At 54.1% G+C, this 27,028-nt stretch overlaps 1 protein-coding gene and 1 long non-coding RNA gene across 2 annotated transcripts in view; one reads left to right on the top strand and one right to left on the bottom strand.

Moving 5' to 3' along the window:
- Positions 1-291, top strand: part of LOC311629091 — a 107,530-nt gene extending 107,239 nt beyond the window's left edge. Inside the window, exon 3 of the long non-coding RNA XR_014796138.1 lies at positions 186-291. This is a non-coding gene — a long non-coding RNA (uncharacterized lncRNA). The remainder of the gene's footprint in view (positions 1-185) is intronic.
- Positions 145-26,446, bottom strand: FKBP9 (FKBP prolyl isomerase 9). The gene is made up of 10 exons (XM_084896900.1): positions 26,199-26,446; positions 17,399-17,544; positions 16,828-17,017; positions 16,073-16,218; positions 12,890-13,079; positions 9,022-9,167; positions 7,381-7,567; positions 4,005-4,150; positions 2,398-2,561; positions 145-787 (listed from the first exon to the last, which is right to left on the bottom strand). Exons 1-10 carry the CDS (start codon positions 26,429-26,431, stop codon positions 611-613), a joined length of 1,725 nt encoding a protein of 574 aa, XP_084753026.1. The 5' UTR covers positions 26,432-26,446; the 3' UTR covers positions 145-610.
- Between the last annotated feature and the right edge of the window lie 582 nt (positions 26,447-27,028).

Genomic DNA, 27,028 nt, shown 5'->3' with positions numbered 1-27,028 from the left:
GTGTATGTGTGTGTGTAGGAGGAGGAGATGGAAGCTGGGTGTGTGTGTGTGGAGGAGGTGGAGGCTGTGTGTGTGTGTGTGTGTGTGTGTGGAGGAGGTGGAGGCTGTGTGTGTGTGTGTGTGTGTGTGTGTGTAGGCGGAGGTGGAGGCTGTGTGTGTGTGTGTGTGTGTGTGTGGAGGAGGAGGTGGAGGCGGAGGCTGGGCCGACCAGAAGGTGCTGTACAGGCCGCTGAGAAGTCTCTGCCATGCCCTTTGTTTTTCCTGCCTGTCTGGACAACGCTTATAAAACACCAGCGAATTAAAAAAAAATTGTCTTAATCCTCCTTACCATCATCCTGGATTTCCTCCCGTCCCCTGCAGGATGGTCACAGCTTCCCTACGACACTGTTTCCCTCGATAGCCCACCAGCCGGAAGGCCCAGGACAATGGCTGGCAGCCTCCCAACCCGTGCGAGGCCCCGGCCGATCTAGTCTAATCCCCGGCGCTGGGCCCAGGTCCCGTGTGTGCCGCCCAGCCTGTGTGGCCGCGGCCCTTGCTGACAGTTCACCTTCCGCCAGGGCCCGGCGCCCTCCGGGCGCTCGGCCGCCCAGCACACCGGGGTGGGCCAGGCTCACAGCTCGTCGTGCTTGGCCTCCTGGTCTTTGAGCTTGAACTCCTCGGCCGTGACCTTGCCGTCCGCGTTGCGGTCCTGGTTGGTGAACATGTTCTTCACAATCATCTCGGCATCGAAGCCGGGGGCGAGCTTCCCTCTGCCGGACGCCACCTGGGCGTGGATGTACTCCGAGAACTGGACAGGAAGAGGGGGGCAGGTCAGGCACACGCCCAGGCCCACACGGATGGGCCCTGCATCTGAGCTCCCAAACGGGAAATCCTCTGAGCCACTCAATCTGGTTTCCCCTCCGGATGCAGGTGAGAAACTGCCCACGAAGTGATCCCAGCAGCCCCTTGGCTCCAGGCGGCCAACCCCAGTGGCTGCTGGAGCTCCCCGTCCCCCTAACCAGCCCTTCTTTCTGCACAAAGATGGACCCCGGACCACCCAGCCCCTGAGGATGCCCTGCCCTCACTCATTCATTCACACAAGAACAATGTCTCGTCCGCTGCGTCCTAGAGCCCCATCAATGCACAGACTAGACTTCCTGCACCTGTAACTAGCATGTCCTGGGAGGAAAGACGCACAATTAAACATGAACATACAAAAGAAGCTCCATAGTAAGGAAGACAGGGGAATGCTCTAGAACAGTGTTTCCCAAACTTTTGACATATGTGAACCCCTTCTATAATTTTTGTAACACTGAGTGCTCCTCGTACTCATGAGAACGTAGAATTAGGCACAGCTAAGCTCGGTGCAGTGCATATCCCCACCAAACTCCCGTGCAACGCATACCCCCACCAAACTCTTCCCGTACCCCTGGGGGTGCGCGTACCGCACTTTGGGAAACACTGCTCTAGAAAAACAAACAAGTAGAGCCAGGTAAGGAAGATGCCAAGGGGGTGAAGCATGGATTCGGGATCAGGGTCCGACCCGGGAACACAGGGAGGCTTGAGCAGAGGCTGGAAGGGCGCGAGGGAAGGTGCCCACTGTCCGGGGCAAGAGCCTTCTGGGGCAGAGGGGAGAGCGGGTGCGAAGGCAAGTGGCTGCCTGCCCGGTGTTCACAGACCCGCCAGGGGAGAGGAGGAGAGACTCCTGAGGAGCCATCGGGGAGGGGTTCTGGAGGCCGGGGAGAGCAGGTGGTGTGAGAAGGAGCCAGCTGTGTCGCGGTAAGAGAGTGAGGACTGACCACTGGACTCAGCAATACAAAAGGCACCGGTCCCCTGACAAGACCAGGGTCAGGGCTACTGTGAGCAGGCCAGCAGCCGGGGAGATGCTGACGGCGTGAGAGAAAGGGGAGAAGGCGGGGAGGGCGGGCATGAAGCTGGGGGAGTGGACTTCAGCGGGGCCGTGACAGAGGACTCTACTGCCCAGCTCCATCAGGGTGTCTGGTTCCGGAGGCACAACAGGGGTGTGCCTGGGTGAGCTTGGGGAGCCTGGGTGAGCTTGGGCAGGTCAACGAACTTCTCAGTGCACGGCTGCTCCCTCTGAAAGCCAGGGACGATTGCATGGCTGTCGTGAGGACCAAGCAAGGTGACAGATGGGCAAACACATGCCGGGCACGCAGGGAGCGCCCAGGAACTGGACCCTCCCCAGAGCCGAGACCCTGCCATCCGACCCTGCAGCTCTCCGTCCCTGCAGAGCGTGGATGAGAGAGCGCGTGGGGAAGCGCTTGGTGCCCGATGTGCAGGTGCTCCCAGCACAGGATGTGAGCACAGGTGTCCTCCCCGCGTGGGAAGGCCCCGGGCCCAGGACGGCTCCCTGAGCTCCCGGTCCCGCCCGCCCGCCCGCCCGCCAAGGGCAGGTACCTCTTCCAGGAGGACTTCTCCGTTGCCGTCCTTGTCGATTTCTTCGAAGAGGTTGGAGGACACCTCGTCGTTCCATATGAACATGTAGCCCTCGGGCAGGCCGGCCACCAGCTCCAGCAGCTCAATGTCAAACACCAGCACCGCGCTGCCCGGCACCTCTCCATCTGCTCGCCCACAGGGACGGGGGCGGGGGGCGGGGTGTTAGCGCTGCAGGGCAGTGGACAGGCCCCTCCGCCGCCCTCCTGCCCCACCCTGGGCTCCACCTCACGGGGGCAGGCAGTTCTTGGGACAGCTAACAAGTTCAGCATCAGCACGTGGTTTTCCAACGGGAGGCAGTGACTGCTGGTGAGTCACCAAGTCAGCTTAGAGGGTGTGACCAGCATTTTTATATATATATATATATATATATATATATATATATATATATATATATATGATGTATTGATTTCAGCGAGGAAGGGAGAGAGATAGAAACATCAATGATGAGAGAGAATCATGGATCAGCTGCCTCCTGCATGCCCCACACTGGGGATAGAGCCCGCAACCCGGGCATATGCTCTTTCTGGGAACTGAACTGTGACCTCCGGGTTCATAAATCAATGCTCAACCACTGAGCCACACCGCCAGGCCAGCATTTTTTAATTTTTTTTTTAAATAAAGGAACAGAATAAAACAATCAGGGTACCTTGCACATAAAAAGGATAAGTATTCCATGAAACTCGAGTTTCCTTGTTATAGATAAACCTAAAGGTACGTGTCTATATGGATAAACACAAACTGTCTATTTCCTTGTAACCCAGGTTAGGAGCTAAAACACACTGCTTCCTGTGTGTCTGGGGGTTCACAGGCTCAAGCAGAGACCACATGGAGAGCGGAGCGCACCCCCCTGTACTCAGAGCTGTGAGGACATAAGGGATGCCTCGGATCGTGGTCTGAGATGCCGGCCACCACAAACCGGGGAACTGCACCCGCAGCCCGGCCGGCGTTCTCCAAGGACCTGGGGCATCCGCCTGCATCAACTCCGAATCCACGGGGGTCGTCGCCCAAATATGCCAAATGCTTTTTTGAAAAAAATCCAATCCTTGGCCGGGACCGGTTTGGCTCGGTGGATAGAGCGTCGGCCTCCGGACTGAAGGGTCCCGGGTTCGATTCTGGTCAAGGGCATGTATCTTGGTTGCGGGCACATCCCCAGTGGGGGGTGTGCAAGAGGCAGCTGATCGATGACTCTCTCTCATCGATGTTTCTAACTATCTGTCCCTCTCAATTCCTCTCTGTGTAAAATCAATAAAAAAAATATATATATATATATATTTTTTAAATCCAATCTTTGGGTTCAGCCTGGAAGCAGCAGGGTTGGGGGGGGCCAGGTGACAAAGGGGAGGGGAGCCCCGGCCAGTGGGCCTCCGTTGGTTGAGTGTCACCCCACGCCCTGAAAGGCCCCAGTTCGATCCCCTGTCAGGGCAGGTTGCAGGTTGTGGGTTCAGTCCTTGGCTGGGGTGGGTACAGGAGGCAATCGATAAGATATTTCTCTCTCTGAAATCAATAAAATTCTATTTTTTAAAAAATTTTAACCTGAAAAAAAACAACAGCAAGGCACGGCCACTCACCCACGCCGGCCTCCCCGTAGCCCAGGTGCGGCGGGATGATCACCGTCCGCTTCTCGCCGACGCACATCTCGCGGAGCCCCATGTCCATGCCCAGCACCACCTGGCCGGAGCCCAGCACGATGTTGTACGTCTTGCCCAGGTTCCACCTGGAAACGAGACAGGGCGCCCCGGTGAGGTCGCCCCCCCCACCCTGGGCGCCTGGGTGTCCTGGTGGGACGCTCCCCGGCACAGCTCGCCGCCCAGCGGCACAGGCCCGTCCGCCCACGGGGAAACGGGCAACCCCGCAGGGAGGGGCCCTTTGCAGACAGAAACAGACGGAAGTGAAAACACCTAAATCATCTCCAAAAGCGTCCGGATGGAAATCAGAGGAAGGCTGGGGATGTGTTCAGGGTGAGAACATTTTGGAACCGGCTTTTATTTTTTTTATTTTTATTGATTTCAGAGAGGAAGGGAGAGGGGGAGAGAGAGAGAGAAACATCAATGGTGAGAGAGAATCATTTAGGGGAAGGACCTTAGGGGAACATTTGGGGAAACTTCAGTGGGGTCTGAGCGTGAAAAGGCGGTAATCTAACACGGCCACCTTCCTGACCTGGGTGTCTGTACCAAGCTCTGCAGGGGAGGCACCGGTTTATGGAAAAGCCTCCCCTACAGGCTCCTTCCGCCTCCAGCTGGTTCCCAGGGCCCGGCTGGTTCTCTGGGGCCAGGAAACCAAAGCAGGGTTTGCATCCGCCCTACCTGGGACGGAGCAGAAGCCAGCCAACTGGCGCAGGCAGCCCTGGCCCGGGGCCCAGGGCCCGCGGGAGGGCGTCTGTCCGCCCCCACACAATCCCCCTTTGTGTGCAGCACAGAGGCGCCTTCTTACTGCTCTCCCCGACCCGGGCCTCCCAGGGGCCCACGGGGCTGCGAGGCCTCAGGGATCACTCACACAGCGATCCCCAGTCCTCCTCCGGGGCCAGTGTGCACTCCGGAGAGGACCTCGGAGCAAGCACCGTGCTTTCCTGCACCTGCCTGATCTCTCTCTCACACACACACACACACACACACACACACACACACACACACACGTTCTTTCTCCTGGGTCATCCTCTTACTTATTTCCTTGTTTCCCTCCAGTGTCTCTGACATTCTCCTCATTCCTCCGGTGCATTCCCAGCTTCTGAAAGCTTCCTGCCTTCCTGTCGCCCGCTGCCCCTCCCCTCGCCACATTCCCCTCTGCCTCCTCCACAGCCTACTCCCTGCCTCCTGATTGCAGTGCTCCCAGGGCGAGGGGGGACCAGGCTCCGCCTTCCAGAAGCCTCCCACCCACCCCTCCATTCCAACAAAGGTGGGCAGATGCCGCCCACTCCCCTCATCTCTTTATTCCGAAACGTGACCCCGAGAGCCCAGCGAGGACGCGCCCTTTGTGTGGATTACACACGGCACAGAGGCCTGGCGGAGAACGGGCCTCTGTGCAGAGGAGGGAGGCCGGTGGCTTCCGGATGCTCTGGGAGAAGCCGTGAGCCCCCAAACACCCTCAGACGGGGGCGGCTGACTCTCCCTCCCCACGGGAGAAGTGCGCCCTGAACCCACAAGACCAATCCCTTTGCTCATTCCCTGCCCTCAGGTCCCCCTCCCAGGCCAGAGGAGCACCAGCAAAATGTGAGCATTAGCAAGAGCGTGACAGTGACAGCCACCACTGGCCCTGGAGCCGGTCCTAACCTCACAGGCCTAAATGCACTTACCCCCAAACCACAAGCCACGCTCCCTCCCTTCCTCTCCCCACCCCTCCCCTTCCCTTCCTTCCCCTCCGCAGGCTTCTAACACCAGTGCAAGGAGGTGTGCTTACATTGGTCCATCTCAGCCTTCGCCCCAGAAGCTAGTGCCTCTTTCATTGACTCCATAGCGCCCATTCCCCCATGTTTCAGCATCTCTGTGACCGGGACACCTGCCACCACCAGCAGCATCGGCACACGTGCCACCACCGGCAGCAATCGGCACACGTGCCACCACGGGCAGCAATCGGCACACGTGCCACCACGGGCAGCAATCGGCACACGTGCCACCACGGGCAGCAATCGGCACACGTGCCACCACGGGCAGCAATCGGCACACGTGCCACCACGGGCAGTATGTCGCTCTTTCAGGGAAGTGTTTCTACTCCCTTAATGTTTCCTCAAATGATGCTTCTCATCCACACATTCCGATGCGATCGAGCACGCTGACTGCACCGGAACACGGGCTCTCACGGCCGCAGAGAGGACGGTCTGGAGGTCTGCCCCTCGGGCTCCCCTCCTGGCCTGGCTCCCCCTCCACACTGCCCCCCGAAGCCAGAAGCAGAGGAACGGGGGAAGGAGAAGACCCTCCCATCCACAGGAAGTGCGGCACAAAGATTTATACGAAGCCCTTCCTTCTCCCCAAGACCAAACGGGCCGCCAAGCCAGGCCCAGTGCCAACACGATACGCTGAGATACGAAGCAGGGCTGCCCTGGCCGTGCAGCTCAGGGGGCTGAACGTCGTCCTGTGCTCAGACAGGTTTCGGGTTCGATTCCCAGTCAGGGCACATGCCCAGTTTCCGCTGGAGCCCCAGTAGGGGGGTGTAGGAACCAGCAGATCTCTCTCTTTCTCTGTCTCTCTCTCCTTCCCTCCCTTCCTCCCTCTCCCTTTCTCTCTCTCTTAAGTCAATAAAAACATTTTTTTTTTAAGGCTGAAAATGTCTTTTCCCAAAGAAGAGAATATTGTGTGAATAACTCACAGACGCATCTGAAGATTCAGTGCATCAGAAACACAGCTCCTCTAGGCTCCCTGACACCGGTTCATACGGCCGATTCCCTGGATGTGCTTCCAGAGTCACCTCAGCCCTTAACCTTTACACAACGCCCCCTGCGCTCCGCTCCGGGCTCCGTGAGGAGCACAAACACTTTAGATAAACGCCTTGGTGTCCCTGGGCCCTCAGACCAGCCACGGAGACAGAAAGGAAAATAAAAGGCAGGGGACGCGTAACACCGGGGGGAGACCCAGAGGGGAGCGGCTGGTCCTTCCTGAGGAGAGAGGACGGTCTGAGGAAGGGCAGCAGCGGACAGAGGAAAGGCAGCAGGCGCCTCCAGCCCCACTGCCCGGGGCGCCCGGGCGAAGACAAGACGGCGAGGCAGGCAGACGGACAGAGGCGGCCTGGCTCCCGCCTGCAGGTTCACGCGTAAAGGCAGCAGGTACAAGAGGAGATGTGTTTTTCAGAAAGACCACGTCTCAGGAGCAGAGGGAACTCTGAGAAGGACACATCCGGGCAGCGATGTGGGCTTGAGCTGCGCAGGGGAGGAGGGGACAGTCCTCGGCCAGGACCTGATGAGAAGGAAAGGAGGATCTCCGCCCCCCACACCCCCGCAGCCCCCAGGGCCCTCACGTGGAGTCCAGCAGGGTCCCGTCCAGCAGCGAGGCGTTGTAGTGATACTTGAGGTAATCCCCCTTCTTACTCAGCACCGAGCAGTCGGGGGGCCGGTAGTGGGAGGTGACGCTGATGGAGTCCGCAGGGTTGTGGAAGTCGATCACGTGGATGTCAAACACCAGCACGGCCGAGCCGGGGATCTTCCCTGAAGGACAGGCACGGGAATGAATGAGGGAACCCTGGGACCGCCACTCTCCCCACCCCATCACCTAGGATGTCCTCACCCCTCACCGTCCCATGAAGGGCACCGGGACTCGGCTATGAAGCCCTAGAGAACCCTGGAAGAGGGAAGCTGGAAGGGCCTCACGTTACGGATGGGGAAACTGAGGCAGGGATTTGCGCGCGCACACCCACACACACACACACACACACACCCCTCCTCCGCCGGGTCGGGCAGCCAGTTGAGAGCACAGTTCGGACTCTCAGTTCCAGATGATGAGCTCCCGCCCCAGGGCATCCCTGCGCCTGGAAGATTCCTGGCCGAGCTCAGCACAGACCACGGGGCTCCAGCTGGGCCCCGTGAAGGCCCGCCCACCCCCTCCGCCCAGAGGCCAGACGCGAGATGAGAAAATCAGCTGTGGGTGAGAGCCACTGCGCAGAGAAAGAAGACCAACGGCAAGCTCCTGGGGAAGCGGGGGCCCACCCCGCCCGCCCGCACCCCGCTCCTGCTGCAGCACGGCCCACGCCCCCAGTGCCTTCACTGCGCCCCCTATTTGCTTCTTCTGCACAAAATCATTCCTACAGTTTTATCTCCCGTTATCTCCGCTTTGAAAACATTGCCTCTGAACAATGTTTCCGCTCACAACGGTATTCTGCACGTATGTGACTGTGTGCAGCCTGTGCAGCAACCTGTGGGGAAATGGCTGCGAGGAACCGCGATGCCAGGGAGAGCCCAGCGTTCGTCCACAAGCACTGGCTGCGGCCGCTGCGTGCCTGCCCTGGGCGGGTGGCTTCCTCTGTGTCCTCACACCCTCCGGGGTCAGTCCCTCAGGGATGAGCATTGGGTGCCCATCAAGAGAGAACAGAGGTGGACTCCGCACAGACGCACCTCGGGTGTCACAGGTCAGAGCGTCCCGCCCCAACAGCAACATGGGGTGCAGGAGCCTCGGGCCCAGAGAATTGACAAGCCTCCTTCCCTGCGTCCCAGAACCTCACATAATTCTCTGACAGAAAGCCAAAGGGAGAAAGACCATGTAAGCAAATGTCTTCCCATCAATACATTCTTTTTAGAGAGAGAGACAACACAATGGGCTTCGAGACACTCAGCAAACAAGCAAGGCCTGTTCGATGTGGCTCGAGCTGTGACCTGTGGCGGCTGCATTCATGGGGGATTTACGTCAGGAAGGAAGAGAATGCTTCTCCAGGGTACAACCAGCCTGAGGAGATTCCAAAGACCCGTGGGCACAGGGGTAGTCAGAAAAGGTAATATCATACTTATAGACAGCCTGCCAAGCCAGCCATAATCCCATCAGACGAGGGGCAATGGCAGAGCACCCCCAGAAAGGACAGCTGCCTGGGCCCTCCAGTCTGGCTGCACTCGAGTCTCCACGCTGGCTCTGCCTGGGGGCCTGGCACTGCCTGCGGGCAGCCGGCACTCACCTCTCCCGTCCTCCCCATACCCCAGGTGAGGGGGGACCACAATCCTCCGCTTCTCTCCGATGCACACGCCCAGCAGGCCTTCATCCATCCCAGGAATCACGTAGCCCTGCCCGATGTACGTGTCGAAGGTGCGGTTCCGAGAGTAGCTGGAAAAGAACAGAGAGTTCCTCGCGAGGGGACACCACAGCTGTGACACCCGTCAGCACGGGGAGGCCGCAGGAGGCAGAGGCCGCCAGACCCCGAATACGGTGACCTTATCTTTAAAAATACGTACGGTTTTACTGATTTCAGAGAATGAAAGGGAGAGGGAGACAGAGATAGAAACATCGATGAGAGAGAAGCAGGGATGGCTGCCTTGTACATGCCTCCTACTGGAGATCGAGCCCCCAACCCAGGCCTGTGCCGGACCGGGAATTGAACCAGCCACTTCCTGGTGCGTGGGAGGGTGAGCTAACTTAGCTGGGAAGTACAGGGAACCTTCGAGTCCGAGGACAGAGCCCGGAAAGGGCTCCTCTGTCCACACCCAGCGTCCAGGCTGCCCTGTGACAGGGGCGCCTCGGAACAAGCCCTCCAGCCTCTGGTCACCTTATGAATGGGACACGGCACCGAGGAGCAGCCACAGCAATGCAGCTAACGTAACTGAGACAGCGCCTGGCAGCCCGTCCGGCTGATGGAAAAGGCATCACGGGGAGCCCTTATCAGGAGCTCAGTGCATCCAAGGACAATGTCCAGTTTTGAACAAGGACACCTGCACAGATGGGACAGGAACCTGGGACGGCCAGAAAAGCAGCGTGTGCACCGAGAGCAACCGAACTCAGCAGTCCCCACCACCGCCCGGTGCACCCTCCCTGCTGTGTCCCCACCACCGCCCGGTGCACCCTCCCCACTGTCCCCACCACCGCCCGGTGCACCCTCCCCGCTGTCCCCACCACCGCCCGGTGCACCCTCCCCGCTGTCCCCACCACCGCCCGGTGCACCCTCCCCGCTGTCCCCACCACCGCCCGGTGCACCCTCCCCGCTGTGTCAGTGCATCACACTGCGTCTGGTGAAGACTTGGGTTTCCCAATGCCACTGGCAGGCGGCCCAAGCATTCCACTCAGCGGAGATCCAGGCTCTGGGTGAGCTGCCAATTGAGGTCAAGAATCATATGAGTCTGATGAGAACAAGAAGCAATTTCTTGAAGCCTGACGATTCCAGAATAAAATCATAAAATTTCATCTGCCACGTCTACTACCCAGCTCTGAGCCACAGGGATCGGCAGCCGCTCTCCACCCTGCCTGGGGCAGAAAGCCTGTCCTGGAGGAGCCAGTCACTCCCCCGTCCCCTCACTGAGCACAGCCCCGGGTGACTGCCTCAGAGAAGGTGGGGAGAGCTGGGAGGGTCCTCCTTCTCAGCACCCTCAGAGACCACAAAGCCAAGGGGCGTGAAGAAATGGTAGTAACAGTCCTGGCTGGTGTGGCTCAGTGAATGAGCACTGTCCCATGCACCGAGTTCACTGACTCAATTCCTGGTCAGGGCATATGCCTGGGTTGTGAACTCGATCCCCTTGGTCGGGGTGCGTGCATCTGGGAGGCAGCTGATTGATGTTTCTCTTACACATCATGTTTCTCTCTCTCTGCCCAACCCCCCCTTCTTTCTAAAAATCAATAAAAACATAGCCTGGAGTGAGGATTAAAAAAAAAAAAATACTGTTTTGAAGGTGTAGGATATAGCAAGCTCTCATTCCTGTAAAAAATTAAAATAGGGGAATATGTATTTCAACGTACATGCATGGATGATCACTGAAATTCATAATACCGCTTCCCTTTGAAGAGGGGCACTGGGTGTCAAGGACAAGGACAGGAGGGCAATTCCGCATTGTACACACTTTTATACTTTGAGGATTTGGAACTATGTCAATGTATCACTTAGTAGAAAATAATAATGTTGAAAAAAAAGAAAAAGAATACCATCTATCATACAAATTAGAAAGCTGTAACAGTTTAAGGTGTGACACTGGCCCAGGAAGAATTAGACCAATGGAAAAGGATAAAAATTCTAGACAAAGACCCAAAAGCATATTTTAAGAATTTGGTACGTAATAAAAGCCAGATATTTGATGAGTGAGGAAAAAAACAGCTATTCAATAACGAGTGTTGGAAGCACTAGCTCACCATCTGGAAAAAACTAGTTCGATGCTTACTGTCACACTAAATACAACTAATTCCAGATGGATTGAATATTTAAGCATGAATGCATTCATAGGAGTGGAGAGGGACTGTGGAAGGTTATTAATATTAAGCCTGGAAGTGAGAAGAGAAGGGGCTGATGGGAAATTATTATATTCTACTAATGGCCCGGTGCACGAAATTCATGAAAGGAGAGTGGGGGAGGTGTGCCTCAACCTGGCCTGCATCCTCTCCAATCTGGGACCCCTGTGGGATGGGGCCTAAACTGGCAGTCGGACAACCCCCTCGCAATGCAGGACTACTGGCTCCTAACTTCTCACCTGCCTGCCTGCTTGAGCTCCCCTAACCACTCTACCTGCTGGCCTGCTTGCCCCCAACTGCACCTCCCCGCCAGCCTGATCACCCCAACTGCCCTCCTCTTCTGGCCTGATCACCCCAATTGCCCTCCCCTTCTGGCCTGATCACCCCGAACCACTTCTGCCTCGGCCCCGCCACCATGGCTTCGTTCGGAAGGTCTCATTAGCATATTACCCTTTTATTAATATAGATTATATACCTTTGCATTGTTTCCCATATATAATAAAGTAGGGACTGGGGGTACAACATTTTGTAATGCATACGTGACTTTCATTTTGAACCATGACTGTTACTTTTTCCCCAAAAAAAGAAAACCAAATAAAAAATTTAGAAGAGACCCAAGGTGCAGGAAGAAAGGATTATTCAAATAAAATAATACCATATAACAATTCTGCTGAGTGTTTCTGGTTGACTAGATTAGCTCAAAATCTCCTGCCTGGGAGGGACGGGGAGACTGCTGTCAGCATTGTTTGCTCTGCAGGAGTGGCTTCCAAACAGCACAGGCCATACAGGCCATTGAAGGAGCAAGACACGCCTCACACAGGCATGCCCAGCCATCACACGTGGGCGGAGCCTTCAAAACCAAACAGGACTCTGCATCACAACAGAGGCTGGGCCATTAGCGTCTCTCCGACCCAGGGCGGCAGCTGACACACCCAGCCAGTCCCTGCAGTGCAAGGAAGGCCTGTCCCGTTTGGCAAGCGCTTTTATCTCCCTTGTGTATTTTAAAAAATATATATTTTATTGATTTCTTACAGAGAGGAAGGGAGAGGAATAGAGACTTAGAAACATCGATGAGAGAGAAACATCGACCACTTGCCTCCTGCACGCCCCCCACTGGGGATGTGCCCAAAACCAAGGTACATGCCCTTGACCGGAATCGAACCCAGGGACCCTCAGTCTGCAGGCCGACGCTCTATCCACTGAGCCAAACTGGTTTTGGCTCCCTTGTGTTTCTAACCGTCTCTGTGAGAAAGGTGCTCATCGCAGGTAAAAACCTGAAGCTGAGGGAGGTCAGATGCTGTCCGCAGCTAGTGCACGGGAACTGGAACCCAGGTCTGTTCTCTTCCCAGCCGGCTGCCTGGCCCTCCCTCTGGCCCCTCCCCGTCTGGGCCCCACCGCTGAGGGTGTAGTTGGAGAGCTAAGCACAGGAGAGGGGGGTGGTGGGCGTCGAAGGGGAGCCTCTCCTCTTTCCCTGCAGATTCCGGTCCCACAGGCCCCCGGGGGACAGGTCCACCAGCCTCTGCAGGACTTCGGTTCAACAAACAGCATCCTGTATCAGAGCTGAACTCACTGACTCCGAGTCAGCACGGACAGGGCGGCACTCGGACCCGGGCCCTCACCTGGAGTCAAAGAGGGTGCCGTCCAGGAGCGTGCCGTTGTAGTGGTAGCGGAGGAAGTCCCCGCTCTGGCTGCGGCGCTCACAGTTTTCGGGGACCACCTTATTCTCCACGGAAATGCCATCCTTGGGGTTGTGCAGGTCCAGCAAGGCGACGTCGAACACCAGCGACGCCTGCCCAGGGATGTCCTTCCCTGGAGCGGGAGGCAGGAAGGTCAGGAAATCAGGACGCAAGAACTGCCCCCTCAACACCCCGCCTTCAAGCAGAGCAAACCAATGTTCTTCCGGGTCTCGGTTCCCCCTGGGTGGGGTCTCACCGTGGGCCGGCAGGCACAATCTGAAGCCAGGCTCCCTCAGAAAAAGGAGCAAAGGGATATGAATGACATAAGAGACTGCTCCGACCATGCTGTCTCTCTGCTTGTGCTGGCAAATCAAGGCGCCACGTGGGTACCCCCCCATGCCAGCTCCAGCACATGCCTGTGTGGGTGTGTGTGTGTCGAAATGCAAGTGTCAGACATATAAAGGCACACATTCCAAAGCTGGGGTCTGCTTCTACCTAGACTTGTTCTCTGGAATTCACAGCCAGTTTGTTTGTTTTTTTAAGAGACAATATGCAAAATTAAATCCTCTAGGTCAGTGGTCGGCAAAGCTCAGCTCGCAAGCCACATGCGGCTCTTTGGCCCCTTGAGTGTGGCTCTTCCACAAAATGCCACGACCTGGGCGAGTCTATTTTGAAGAAGTGGCGTTAGAAGAAGTCTAAGTTTAAAAAAAAAATGTGGCTCTCCAAAGAAATTTCAAGTGTTGTACTGTTGATGTGAATGAGTTTGCCGACCACGGCTCGAGGTGACTCCGAAACAAGATATAAATAAAACTAAAGTGAGCTGAGGCCAGAGAAAAAGTGACACCCACAACCTGAAATATAAAGAGTCCTTCAGTCGTTTCTGGATGGCACTGCCTCCCTTGGTTCTTCCTGACAGCGAGGAGTCACTGAATATCACCCACATGGTGAGCTTCCTGAGCACCAGCTGGTCCCGCGAAGATCAGCAGCCACCGATCATGACCTCTCAACCCAGCACTTTGGGATGAAAGCAAGTTCCCTGAGGAACCACCGACCTCAGCCCTCTCGCTTGCCCCGGTTCCACCACACGAAGGAGGAGGCCTGGGCAAGTGAGCTGCCCGGTGCACAAGCCAAGGCTGTGCTCCCTCCAGGGGCTCTGGGTCCATCCCTCAGGGGGATGATGAAATCCTGCTGAAACAGACTGCTGAGTCAGCCTCCAGAATGCAAGGTGTGGCCCAGCCTGAGGGGTGTGTGTGAGAGTGTGTGTGTGTGTGTGTGTGTGTGTGAGTGTGTGTGTGTGTGTGTGTGTGTGTGTGTGTGTGTGTATGCAGGAGGTTATGCATCTTTCTTCTTTTTTTATTGGTTTCAGAGAGGAAGGGAAAGGGAGAGACAGAACATCATCGAGCTTGCAACCTGGGCACGTGCCCTTGTGACCAGAATTGAACCCGGGGCCCTTCAGTCCACAGGCTGATGCTCTATCCATTGAGCCAAGCTAGCCAGGGCAGGATATGCATCTTTTGTACTTTTTCAGAATCTTTTAATTTAAGAGAAAAAGAAGAAAACCTTAAAAGTCACCCCAGCGCTTAAATTTTTCTAGCGTTATCACCTACTAACTGACTATTTGTTGTCTTTTTTTTAAACAACTTCATTGAGATATAATTCCCATACAATTCACCTATTCAAAGTGATACCTAGACAGCTGAGTACAGTATTAAAGTATAAAGTTTTTAAAGAGTTATTATTTTAAATAAACCTTTTATTTTGAATATTTAAATTATTAATTCTTTAAAATAAATAAGTAATATTCCTCATATTTAGCTAGACATTTAATTTTATTATGTATGTCGGGTGCATGTGGATGATGTCAAAAGAATTTGGGAGCCAAAGCAAATGAATGTCCACGGGCAAGGATGAGACAACAGGCGCATCGATAAGATTAGACTGTCCAGCCCTGACCAGTTTGGCTCAGTGTATAGAGCACTGCCCTGCGGACTGAAGGGTCCCAGGTTTGATTCCGGTCAAGGGCATGTACCTTGGTTGTGGACACATCCCCAGTAGGGGGTGTGCAGGAAACAGCTGATGGATGTTTCTCTCTCATCGATGTTTCTGACTCTCTATCCTTCTCCCTTCCTCTCTGTGAAAAAAATCAATAAAATATATTATTTAAAAAAAGATTAGACTGTTTAGTTCAAATCTCATTTTACTAGTGGGAAAAGCATAGGCTAGGGCAGTGGTCGACAAACTCATTAATCAACAGAGCCAAATATCAACAGTACAACGATTGAAATTTGAGAGCCAAATTTTTTAAACTTAAACTATATAAGTAGGTACATTGTTATTAACTTAATTAGGGTACTCCTAAGCTGGCCTTTGCTAAAAACTCCAGGGGGTCAAAGAGCTGCATGTGGCTCATGAGCTGTGGTTTGCCAACCACTGGGCTAGGGAGTGGTTGGTGCCCAAGGTTATAGCTTACGAGGCAGTGGCAGATGGCTTCCTTGTGAACGCCCATGACCGTGAACACATGGAGGCTCCGGACACTCGGTCATCAGAGAGCGGATGAGCTAGACCCGCACTGCCCCACTCGACTCTGCGGGGACGGAAATGCTGAGTCTCTACCGTCCAGGACAGGAGCCCTCGGCCATGTACCAGCACAGAGTCACAAGCAGCGAATGGCTACCTCCGTGGACAGTGCAAGTCCAGACCAACAGGTCTGGGGATTTCATGTAGCAAGTTGCATTAACCACTGCAGTGAAAATAAGGACAGCCCTGGCCAGTGCGCCTCAGTTGGCTGAGTGTTGTCTGTGCGCCAAAAGGCTGCCGGTTCAATCCCGTCAGGGCACATGCTCAGGTTTCGGGCTCGATCTCTGGTCATAAAGCAGCTGATGGATGTTTCCCTCCGCATCATTGTTTCTCTCTCTCTCCCTCTCCCCCCCCTTCCTCTTTCTCTAAAAGGACAGGTGAGAGTGGCGTGAGAGGAGAAGGGCTTACCGTCCCCGTCTTCTCCGTGGGCCAGGAAAGAGAGGAGAAGGGCTTACCGTCCCCGTCTTCTCCGTGGGCCAGGAAAGAGAGGAGAAGGGCTTACCGTCCCCGTCTTCTCCGTGGGCCAGGAAAGAGAGGAGAAGGGCTTACCGTCCCCGTCTTCTCCGTGGGCCAGGAAAGGGGGAACGGTGATGAGGCGCTTCTCCCCCACACACATGCCCAGCAGCCCTTTATCCATCCCAGGAATCAGCCAGCCGATGCCCACGTAGGTGTCATACGTTTTCATGCGATTATGGCTGCAAACCAACGAGAAAGGGGAGAAGTTCCACACCATAAGGACGTTTCTAGTTCACCCTCAGCAGGGTTTTGTCACCCACATCTCAGCGGAACAGCGAACCCATCCCCACCCCGGGAGACAAGCGGATCTGGATCTTTTCCCCTAGTCACAGAACACACGTCCTAGAATTTATAAAAAGCATGTGACTGAGCCGCCTCGATTCACAAAATTAGGCTTGTCCTTCTGTCCAGCCAAACACACCTACAAGGAGGGGACAGGCTCACTCGCCCAGCTTAGCTCCTTCTGCCCACACTTCTCCAAGCGTCATATCCATGCAGGCTTCCCCTCCTCCTTCCGTGGAAAAACTACGAAAATGGACCAAAACATGCATGAACTCCTTGGTCATAGGGCCCTTCACTTAATGAGACCTGAAAATACTGTTAATTTAGGTAAACCCTGTTCGTTGGTTTTCCTAAGATATTTTACAACGTGGACTCCGGCACTAAGGAGTTAATGCTGGTGCATGCTGGGAAGAGTCCGTTGTCTGGTTCCTCCGTGGGTATGAAAAGCAGGAGAGATGGAGGGGCTCGGGGCAGCTCACGGATTCGAGCAGGAATGTGGGGCTAACCTGGAGTCGAACAGCGTCCCGTCCAGGAACGTGCCGTTGTAGTGATACCGAACGAAATCGGACACCTGGATGGTCCGAGGGCAGCTTGGGGGCTTGAAGTACGTGTGAACCTGAACCTGATCTTCCAAATTCCAAATATCCATGAGAAGCACGTCGAAATGCAGCACTGAGTCCGGGGGTATCACACCAGCTGGAAATCAAAGAGAATTCACACTGAGGAGCTGCAGTCCAGGGCTCAAGGGGCCTCCAATTCCAAACTGAGCCCCCATGTCCTCCAAATGAAATAGAAAGAAAACAGACAAATAAAACGTTCCTCCCAGCAAGGGTAACATTCACGACACCTGTGTTAATAACACCTTCCTTCATAGCTAGAAGAAATGACCCTAAGAGAAAATTTAGCTCTGTGTGCATGTGCATGCGTGTGTGTGTGTGTGTGTGTGTTCGTTCGCTGCTTCCCAGTTTCCTCCCCAATCTAAAGCTTCCGAGGATTCTCCCATCAGCCTGACTGAACAGCCTGCAAATGTCCGGTTGTTTCTGCAGATGTGTGGACAGACACGGGACGAGCACTTACAAACGCCTTCGCTCCCGTAAGCAAGCTTCGGGGGGATCTTGACAAAGCGCCTCTCGTTCACGCACATCCCGACCAGAGCTTGGTCCATCCCCGCGATCAGCTGTCCCTTCCCCACAAACACGTTGAAAGTGGAGTCTCTGTCATAGCTGGCGGCCCAAAGGGAGGGAGAGAAAGGACAGCATAAATAACGTTTCCCGCAGTGAGTGAACATGTACCCGCGGACAGAGTGAGGTCACTGCAAAGCAAAAAACCTGCAGAGGAATTACTGACATGGAAACTGTTCTTATGGTGCTGGGATTTTTTAAATTCCTGGGAATATTTCCGGCAAATCTAGTTAGATAGAATCAGTATAACTACCCCATATATATATATATAAATTATTTTGAAAAATAACTTCCAATTCTACTAAAATTAGTTTGCTCCATTCCTTTTTCTTTTCCTTCCTTCCTTCCTTCCTTCCTTCCTTCCTTCCTTCCTTCCTTCCTTTATTTTTCTGCAGTAAAAGCACACTCAGGGCAGTGAAACTAGGGCAGGCATCGAAGGAGCAGCAGGAGAGCCTAGGCTGGGCTGCTTTGGCTCCTGGGAAGTCAGAGACAAGGAGACTTGGAGACAGGTTCAGGGGGTGGGTCCAGGATGAGCTGCCGCTGCTCACTGCTTCCCTGGTTGCTAGTCTCATGGGGTCCCTTAGAGCTTGGGGAATACATGCCTGTGGGGGATAGAAAGGGAGGACAGAATGGCATGGACATGCTCCCAGGAGGGAGAGCACCCAGTTTACTCCATTTCTGTGTGATTGGTACCTAAAAATATCATCCTAGCACACCAGGCGTGGCTCAGTGGTTGAGCATCAACCTATAAACTAGGAAGGAAGTCACAGTTATATTCCCAGTCAGGGCACATGCCTGGGTTGCAGGCTCAATCTCCAGTAGGGGTGTGTAGGAGGCAGACAACTGATGATGTTTCTGTCTCTCTATCCATCTCCCTTCCTCTGTCTCTAAAAGTAAATAAAAACATTTAAAAAAAAAATACATGCAATAAAGGTTGTATGGCCATTTTTAAATACCAGATTAAAAAAGAAATAAAGCCAAAACCGGTTTGGCTCAGTGGATGGAGCATCGGCCTGGAGACTGAAGGGTCCTGGGTTCGATTCTGGTCAAGGGCATGTGCCTTGGTTGCGGGCACATCCCCAATGGGAGGTGTGCAAGAGGCGGCTGATTGATGATTCTCTCTCTTTGTTGTTTTGAACTCTCTATCCCTTTCTCTTCCTCTCTGTAAAAAATCAATAAAATATATTTTAAAAATAAAATAAAAAGGAAATAAAAAGCAGATTTCTGTTATGGAAATATAATGTACAGCATGGGTCTATAGTTAATAAATTGCATATTATATTTCATATTTGTAAGCTGCTAAGAGCATAGATCTTAAAATTTCCCATCAAAAGAAAAAAAGTCTTTGGAACTACGTAGTATGGTGACATGTTAACTACACTGTGGTGATCATTTTGCAATACATACAAATATCTAACCATCATGCCATACATCTGAAACTAATATGTCATATGTCAATTATACCTCAATTAAATTTTTGGAAAAATACAACAACAACAAACAGATTTCTATTCACTGGAAAAGAGGATACACTCATTAAGAGAAAAGTGCAGGTTACAGAGCCACGGTATAAAACAATCCATTATGGATTTACATAAATAGATGCACATGAAAAAATCCACAAGGTGATACATGAAGATAATATCAATGATAATCTATGGGTAGGAGATTACAAGTGATTTGTCTTCCCTTTAATTCTCTCTGAATTTTCAAAATGTTCATGTAACATTTGTGTGTAAAGCATTAAGAGCGGCTGGAATGTACCTCATAGGGTACGCTGCCCTTCGTTTGGTAAATCACTGCCGCCTCTTCTTCCTTTTCTCTAAAAAAAGGCTGGGGCCACACAGCACAGCCTCCTCCCACTGGCAGGGCAGCTTCCTCCCGCCCCACCCCCACCTCCCTTTGTGCTCAGTTTGATGGCTCATTTAATAGCCTTCCGTACTCCAAGGTCAGTGAATGGAACACAAAATTCCAAGTTCAGGCCAACAAGCCAGAGGACAAAAGAACAGGTCAGCTTTGGGCGCTGGGCGGCTTTACACCTAACCCTTAGCCTCCGGAGGGCCAACAGCCACTCCCTGGAATGCCAGCTCTGAACTCCACGTGGCCGTGGCCGTGGCCAGGCCAGAACCACCCTGCCCTGAACCACCATCTAACTGGTGGGTTTATGTTACTACTGACCAGAACTCGAGGCTTCAAAGACTCCTCACGCCCAGAACATGCAAAAACAGCAACAATGCACAAGCTGAAAACTACTTTATAACTATGTGTTCCATCCACAGCACTTCAATATAGTTCCCACATTTTTTTAAAACTATGCATTTATATATATATATATATATATATATATATATATATATATATGACATATACACCCACATATATATTTACACACACACATATATATACACTAGAGGCCCAGTACATGAAATTCGTGCATGGGGGGGGGGTCCCCTCAGCCCAGCCTGCACTCTCTCTAATCTGGGACCCCTCAGGGGATGTCCAACTATCGATTTAGGCCTGATCCTGACCCTTCTCACAATCTGGGACCGCTGGCTCCTAACTGCTCACTTGCCTGCCTACCTGATCACCCATAACTGCAAACCTGATTGCTCCTAACTGCTCCTCCCCCCCGCCCCCCACTGGCCTGGTCACCCCTTACTCTCCTCCTCTGCACCCCAAGCAGTCTGCTGTTCGGTCATTTGGTCATCCCTCACTAACCCCCTGCCGGCCTGGTCACCCCATGCAGCCTGCTATTAAGTCGTTACTGTGAGGGTGTTCTGACCGATTTGCATATTACCCTTTTATTAGTATAGATATCTTTTTTAAGTTGATTTCAGAGAGGAAGGGAGAGGGAGAGATAGAAACATCAATGATTAGAGAGTCATTGATCAGTTGACTCCTGCATGCCCTTTACTGGGAATTGAGCCTGCAACAGTGGTACGTGCCCTGACCAGGAATCGAACCAGTGACCTCCTGGTTCATAGGTTGACACTCAACCACCAAGTCACACTGGCAGGACTATAGTTCCCAAATTTAATGAAAATGTTTAATAATTACTTTTTAGAGAGTGTTTCCGATGTGAGGCACAGAGGGAAACTCAATTTTGCCATAACCTCCTCATTGGGTCCTCATACAACCCTCGGAGCATTGATTTCTTCATTGAGGACCCCGTAAACGAAGTGCTTAAAACAGAAAACACCCTTCCAAAAGAAAACTGACATACTCAAGAAACGAACGGTACAAGGCAGGCCAGCCTTATTTACTGCTGAAAACCCTGGCCATCTGGAAAAATAAAGCTGTGTCCTGAGCACATTTGTGCTGATCAGTACAACTGGCACGCGCTCCAGTGCAGCGCCCAGCCCAGCGCCAGGCATGGAAATGGAGCTCGGGAATGAGCTGTTACTCAAACCGGGCCCAGCATCTGGCTGATGGACACCTTTTGCAGTCATCCCAGGCAAAGGGGCTGTGTGCAAAAGTGTGAGTGTGCAGGGTGCAGAGAAATGACAGGGAGATGCAGTACCCGAGGGGATCAGTAGGGAGCACTGTCGACAGAAGCTAAGCTGGGACCTTAGGTCTGGGGACACCGTCCACTATGACTCTACAGACAGGGAGCCTGGGAAATAAATATTTCATCTTTATTCACCTCCCGCCCTCTGTCCTTTTGCTGATGCCCCATTGGCTGAACCCAACCAAAAGCCAAATGACAAGGAGGTCACTGATAGCACCCCCTGTATCACTGGAACGGGGAGAGGGGACCTAGAAAGGCAAGTGAAAACCACCCAGCACCTCCAACACCCCCCTTTCCTCTCCACCAGCTTCTTTTCATCCCCTGCTCCTTCTCCGCTGCAGCCCCTTTCATTGCTGCCCCTGACACTTGTACCTGAGCAGGGGTTGGGGGATGGGGGTGTGGGGAAGGTGGAGGGGGTGGGGGGTGGGATGGGAGGTGCTTGCTGTACTCTCCCATGATGCTCTTCACAATTATCAGCCCCTACCCCACTGAGACTGGAGACATCATGTAAAACCATCATGTGCACCCCACTCAGCTGTACACCCACAAGCACACACCACCTCGCAGCATGTCCCTCAGGAGAAATGACCATCCCTGGCTGTACTCTTAAAGCACGAACACCGCGGCTCTACTGGTAAGTGTAGGTTTCAATCTGCAATGAGGATGAATCTTGAGAACAACACAAGGCAAACTGAACATATTCCCTCTCTCGGGTCCGCAAAGCCCATTTTTTCCCCAAGCTCCCAAACTCCTCTCTCTCTTTTTTAATGTTTGCATATATATTAAAATTTCAGAGAGAAAATGAGAGGGAGAGAGAGAGAAACATCAATGATGAGAGAATCATTGCTGGGCTGCCTCCTGCATGCCCCCTACTGGGGATTGAGCCTGAAACCTGGACATGTGCCCTTGACCTGATGGAAATGTGCCCTTGACTGGAATCGAAGCTGGAACCCTTCAGTCCGCAGGCAGACACTCTATCCACTGAGCCGAACCGGCTGGGGCTCAAGCTCCTCTTTTTAAACAAGGACTTAGAAAACCAGGAAGGAGTTCCCTAATGTCAAGAGATGGCATCAACCATCTCTTGGAAAGTGGAAAGGGACTGGATGAGCAGGAACCGACCTAGAAATGAAGAAACAGAATCTCGATGCACAGAAAGGGGATGAGGCCAACGGTGGAAGGCAGCAGGGCAGAAGGAAGCCCGGAGCTGGGTCAGAGCTTCCCACCCAACAGGGCACGTAGTAGGCGCACAATAATATTTACTGAACATCTGGACTCTAAGGCCTGCAGCTGGGAGTGACATGACCGGATGCTTGGTTTGCCTGCTAACGGTAACGGGAACTAGTAAACTTCAGTCCCCCCAGGAAATCCGAGCAAACAAAAGAAATCGTGCCCCTCTAGGGGGACAAGAGTGCTCAGAATACTACAAAAACCCTAAAAGCTGAGTCAGGACGGGCTGACCAGGTCTCCAAGCCCCGGAGAGTGAGAGCAGGAGTCCCACGGACACCTGCAGGCGGGAAGCTGGTGTCCTCTCTGTGGGTCTGGAGCAGCAGCCACGGGGGCGTTAACAAAACCAAACCAGGTCCAAGCCAGTGGCGAAGGGCCGAAGGGCTGGACCGCTTGGCAACTGCAAGGGCCCATAAGCTGAACCATCACCAACTGCTCCCCAGCGCCAGGCAGAGGTGCGGGAAGAGAGCTCTGTGGAAAGAAAGGCCCTCTCAGGTTTATGACTCTGGTTGGGGTGACAGCCATCATTCCCTCTGGGCACAATCTCCAAACCAGCAGCCAAAGCCCAAAGCACCTTAGATGTCTCCTCCCTCACCATCTCTGAGCAGGAACGCCAAAGTCATCCCTAATACTTCATAAAATCCCAAAGGAAAGGGGGCCCTAGAGAAAATCCTCACATTAGTGAAGCCCCTACTGTGTGCCCTGCCCCTTCCACTCCTCTGTCCACACTGCAGCCACAGGGGCCTTTGTAAAACACAAATCTGGTCCCTCATTCCCCTGATTAAAACTCTCCAATAGGCCCAAACCGGTTTGGCTACGTGGATGGAGCTTCGGTCTGCGGACTGAGGGGTCTCAGGTTCGATTCCAGTCAAGGGCAGGTACATTGGTTGCAGGCACATCCCTGATGGGGAGTGTGCAGGAGGCAGCTGGTCGATGTTTCTCTCTCATCGATGTTTCTAGCTCTCTGTCCCTCTCCCTTCCTCTCTGTGAAAAATCAATAAAATACATTTTAAGAAATAATAAATAAAACTCTCCAATAAAAAAAGAAAGCAGACTCTCCAATGGCTTTCCATTGTCCTTAGTCCAAGTGTCCATACTCCATATCCCAGCAGGCACCATCCCTCGACAGCTGGCCCAGCCTTCCCTCTGGCCTCCTCTCACCTCTCTTTTTTTCTCCCCTCGGCCACTCCCACTGCCAGCTCAGGCCACAGTGAACAGACTGAATGTCCCCCAACACCATGCTCCCACTCCCGATCTCAGCTATGCTCTTCCCTTTGCCAGCCACAGCCACTCCTCCCTACCACCCTCACCCCTCAGCACCTCCCAGTAAATTGTCACCCTCCTCAGGTCTCAGCCCTGAAGTCCCAGGGCTCCGTCCTGACCCCACCCCAACATGGCATGCGGTTAAAGCCTTCCCCAGCTCCTGGCTTTTCTGTCAGCCTATATATGGCGGCCTGTAGGCTCTGGCACTAAGATGCCTTGGTTCAAAGCCCCACTCCACCACTTAGTATAATAGCTGGCGACCTTCGGCAGTTTACTTGAACTTCCTGAGCTTCGGTTTCTTCATTCGTAATGAGGTATCTACCTCACTGTCTTGTAAGTTAAATGAATTCATCCGAGATTAATTGAATTAATGTATGTAAACACATGTGATAGCCCTAGCTGGTTTGGCTCAGGATGGAGTATCAGCCTGCAGACTGAGGGGTCCTGGGTTCAATTCTTTTTTTTTCTTTTTTCTTTTTTTTAAAATATATTTTATTGATTTTTTACAGAGAGGAAGGGAGAGGGATAGAAAGCTAGAAACATCGATGAGAGAGAAACATCGACCAGCTGCCTCCTACACTCCTCCCCCAACCACCGGGAATGTGCATGCAACCAATGTACATGCCCTTGACCGGAATCGAACCTGGGACCCCCCAGTCCGCAGGTCGACGCTCTATCCACTGAGCCAAACCGGTTTTGGCCTGGGTTCAATTCTGGTCAGGGCACATGCCCAGGTTTCGGGCTTGATCCCATTGTGGGGCATGCAGGAGGCAGTTGATGGATGCTATTATTCTTTCTTTAAAAATATATATATATATATATACTGGGGATGTGCCCGCAACCAAGGTATATGACTGGAATCAAGCCTGGGACCCTGTCCCACACCGCCTTAGTCCACTGCCTCAAAGTGGTTGCCATGCCTACAGGGTAGAAAGTATCAGACAACTTGTCCTAGCGGGAATTATTAAATAACACCAGTGTTAAGCAGGAAAGTTTTCCTATTCTTTTTTTTTTTAAATATATTTTATTGATTTTTTACAGAGAGGAAGGGAGAGAGATAGAGAGCTAGAAATATCGATGAGAGAGAAACATCGACCAGCTGCCTCTTGCACACCCCCCACCGGGGATGTGCCCGCAACCAAGGTACATGCCCTTGACCGGAATCGAACTCGGGACCTTTCAGTCCGCAGTCCGACGCTCTACCAACTGAGCCAAAGCGGCTTCGGCAGTTTTCCTATTCTTAACTGAAGAAGCAAACGAAAGAGGGCACACAAATGGTCAACAAACAAGTGAGAAGATGCTCAGCGTCCTTAGCCTGAGGGAACTACCACTTAAAACCACAATGAGATACCGCTTCACACCCACCAGTAATTAAGTGGCTACAATTAACAACACAATTATAGGTGCTGGGAGAATGTGGAGCAGTTAGAACCCTCACGCACTGCTGGTGGGAATGTAAAACAGTGCAGTCAACTGCTGGAAAATGCAGTTCCTCAAAAAGTTAAATAGTTACCGTAAGGTCCAGCACTTACACTCCTGGTGCTGAATCCTTATTGCACATTTTGTCTTCCCATTATCAATGGATGAGCATTTGGGCTGATAGTACTTTTTGGCTACTATGAATAATGATGTGTGAACATGCATGAACAAAGTTCTGTGCAGCTATGTTTCCATTTCCTTTTGTGGAGTGACGAAAATGTCCTGGAATGGGACAGTGGTGATGTTTGCACCGCTGCGACTATACTAGAAGCCACTGAACTGTCCATTTTGAGTGAACTGTTTGGTATGTGGATTCTAGCTCCAAAACAAAGGAAGGGATTGAAACAATAGTAAGCCGAGGATGTGTAAGCACTGGCTGTGGGCCTCACAGCATGCGCAACAGCTATTGTAGAGTCACTCAATGTCTGCAATTTCAGAAGAAAGAAAAAAAAGCAAGAGAAGGTGTGCTTACAAAGACCAGTTCAGTGAGCAGCCTGCCCAGCCTGGGCCCTGCCTCGTCCGGTGATTCACTCACATGTGCCCAGACAGACAGATCTGTTAGTAACAAAGCCTTGGAGAGAAGGCCTGGAGCCGGAGAGGCCTGTGACCTCTGGACTTGGATTGTCCGAGCCTTCAGCCTGACTCCACTTAGACAAGTGTCTTAGCCTCGGTGGCCTCACGACTTCACCGCCCCGGGGAGGGTAGTAACAGCTCCAACCCCAGGGAATGGCTGTGGGAACTAAGTGAGCCTTCTATGGAGAGCACTCAGCACTGCCCTGGAGCTGTGGTATCTCCACACCCTCAGGCCCGCTATCCGGGGCGAGGGGCCTGCGGGAAGGCTCAGGAAGGGGAAGGGGGGGACAGGCGCACAGCCACAGGGACCCCGGGGGCGGGTCCACCGCGGAGCGCCGCTCTCACTGGGGTTTCGCGCGTGTCAATGAACTGGGCGAGGGTCGGGGGATGGGGGAGGAGGCGTGACTGGTCCCCGCTCTGCAGCGCAAGGTCGCGTCGAAGATTCCGGCCCGGACGAGCAGACCTGGGGAACCCGAGGGCCGGGGGAGCCAGGCGGGCCGAGGGTCGGGGAGCTTCGGGGCAGGAGGAGGGAGAGGGAGGAGCGCGGGGTGAGCGGGGCGGGGCGGGGGGAGGTCCGCCGGGAGCGAAAGGCCTGTCCGGAGAGAGGGAAGCGGGACCGCCCGCGGGGCGCGGGGCGCGGGCGCGGTACCTGGAGTCGAACTTGTGGCCGTCGGGGAAGGTGCCCACGTAGTGGTAGCGCACGAAGTCGCCGCTGCGCACGGTGCGCGGGCACTCGTCAGGCACGGAGCGCCGCTCGATCTGCAGCTCCGGGTCGGAGCCCAGGCCCAGGCCGGCCACGGGCGCCGCCTGCCCGGTCACCCAGAGCAGCAGCAGGAGCAGCGGCGGCGGCGGCGGGCGCCGGCCCCTGGCCCCGAGCGCCATCGGGGCCGCGCGGGCAGGAGCGGGGTCGGGCGCGGAGACGGCGGCGGGGGCGCGCGGAGCTCCGGAGGCGCGCGTGGCGGGCCTGGGAGCAGCGGCGTTTGCAAACGTGGAAATGAATGCCGGCCCTCCCTCCCCGGGCCCCGGCCCCCCCTCCCGGCCCCGGCCCCCGCCCCCTGGCCCCGGCCCCCGCCCCCGGCCACACCGAGCGCGGGGCGGAGCTGCGGCCGCGCGGGGCGGGTCCGCTGCGCCCTGTGCCGCCGCCCTGGCGGCCCGGCCCGGCCCCGCCCTGCAGCCAGCGGGCCGGGGAGAGGACCGTCCCGGGGGGAGGACCGTCCCGGGAAGAGGACCGTCCGGGGGGAGGACCGTCCCGGGGGAGGACCGTCCCGGGAAGAGGACCGTCCGGGGGGAGGACCGTCCCGGGGGAGGACCGTCCCGGGAAGAGGACCGTCCCGGGGGGAGGAACTTCCGGGGGAGGACCGTCCGGGGGGAGGACCGTCCCGGGGGAGGACCGTCCCGGGAAGAGGAACGTCCGGGGGGAGGACCGTCCCGGGGGGAGGAACGTCCCCGGGGAAAGGACCGTCCGGGGGGGAGGACCGT

The sequence above is a fragment of the Pipistrellus hanaki genome (assembly GCF_964339955.1).
Source record: "Pipistrellus hanaki genome assembly, chromosome: 10".
Taxonomy (NCBI): domain Eukaryota; kingdom Metazoa; phylum Chordata; class Mammalia; order Chiroptera; family Vespertilionidae; genus Pipistrellus; species Pipistrellus hanaki.
The sequence above is the reverse complement of the archived record's forward strand: the minus strand, read 5'-3'. Positions and strand labels throughout refer to the sequence as shown.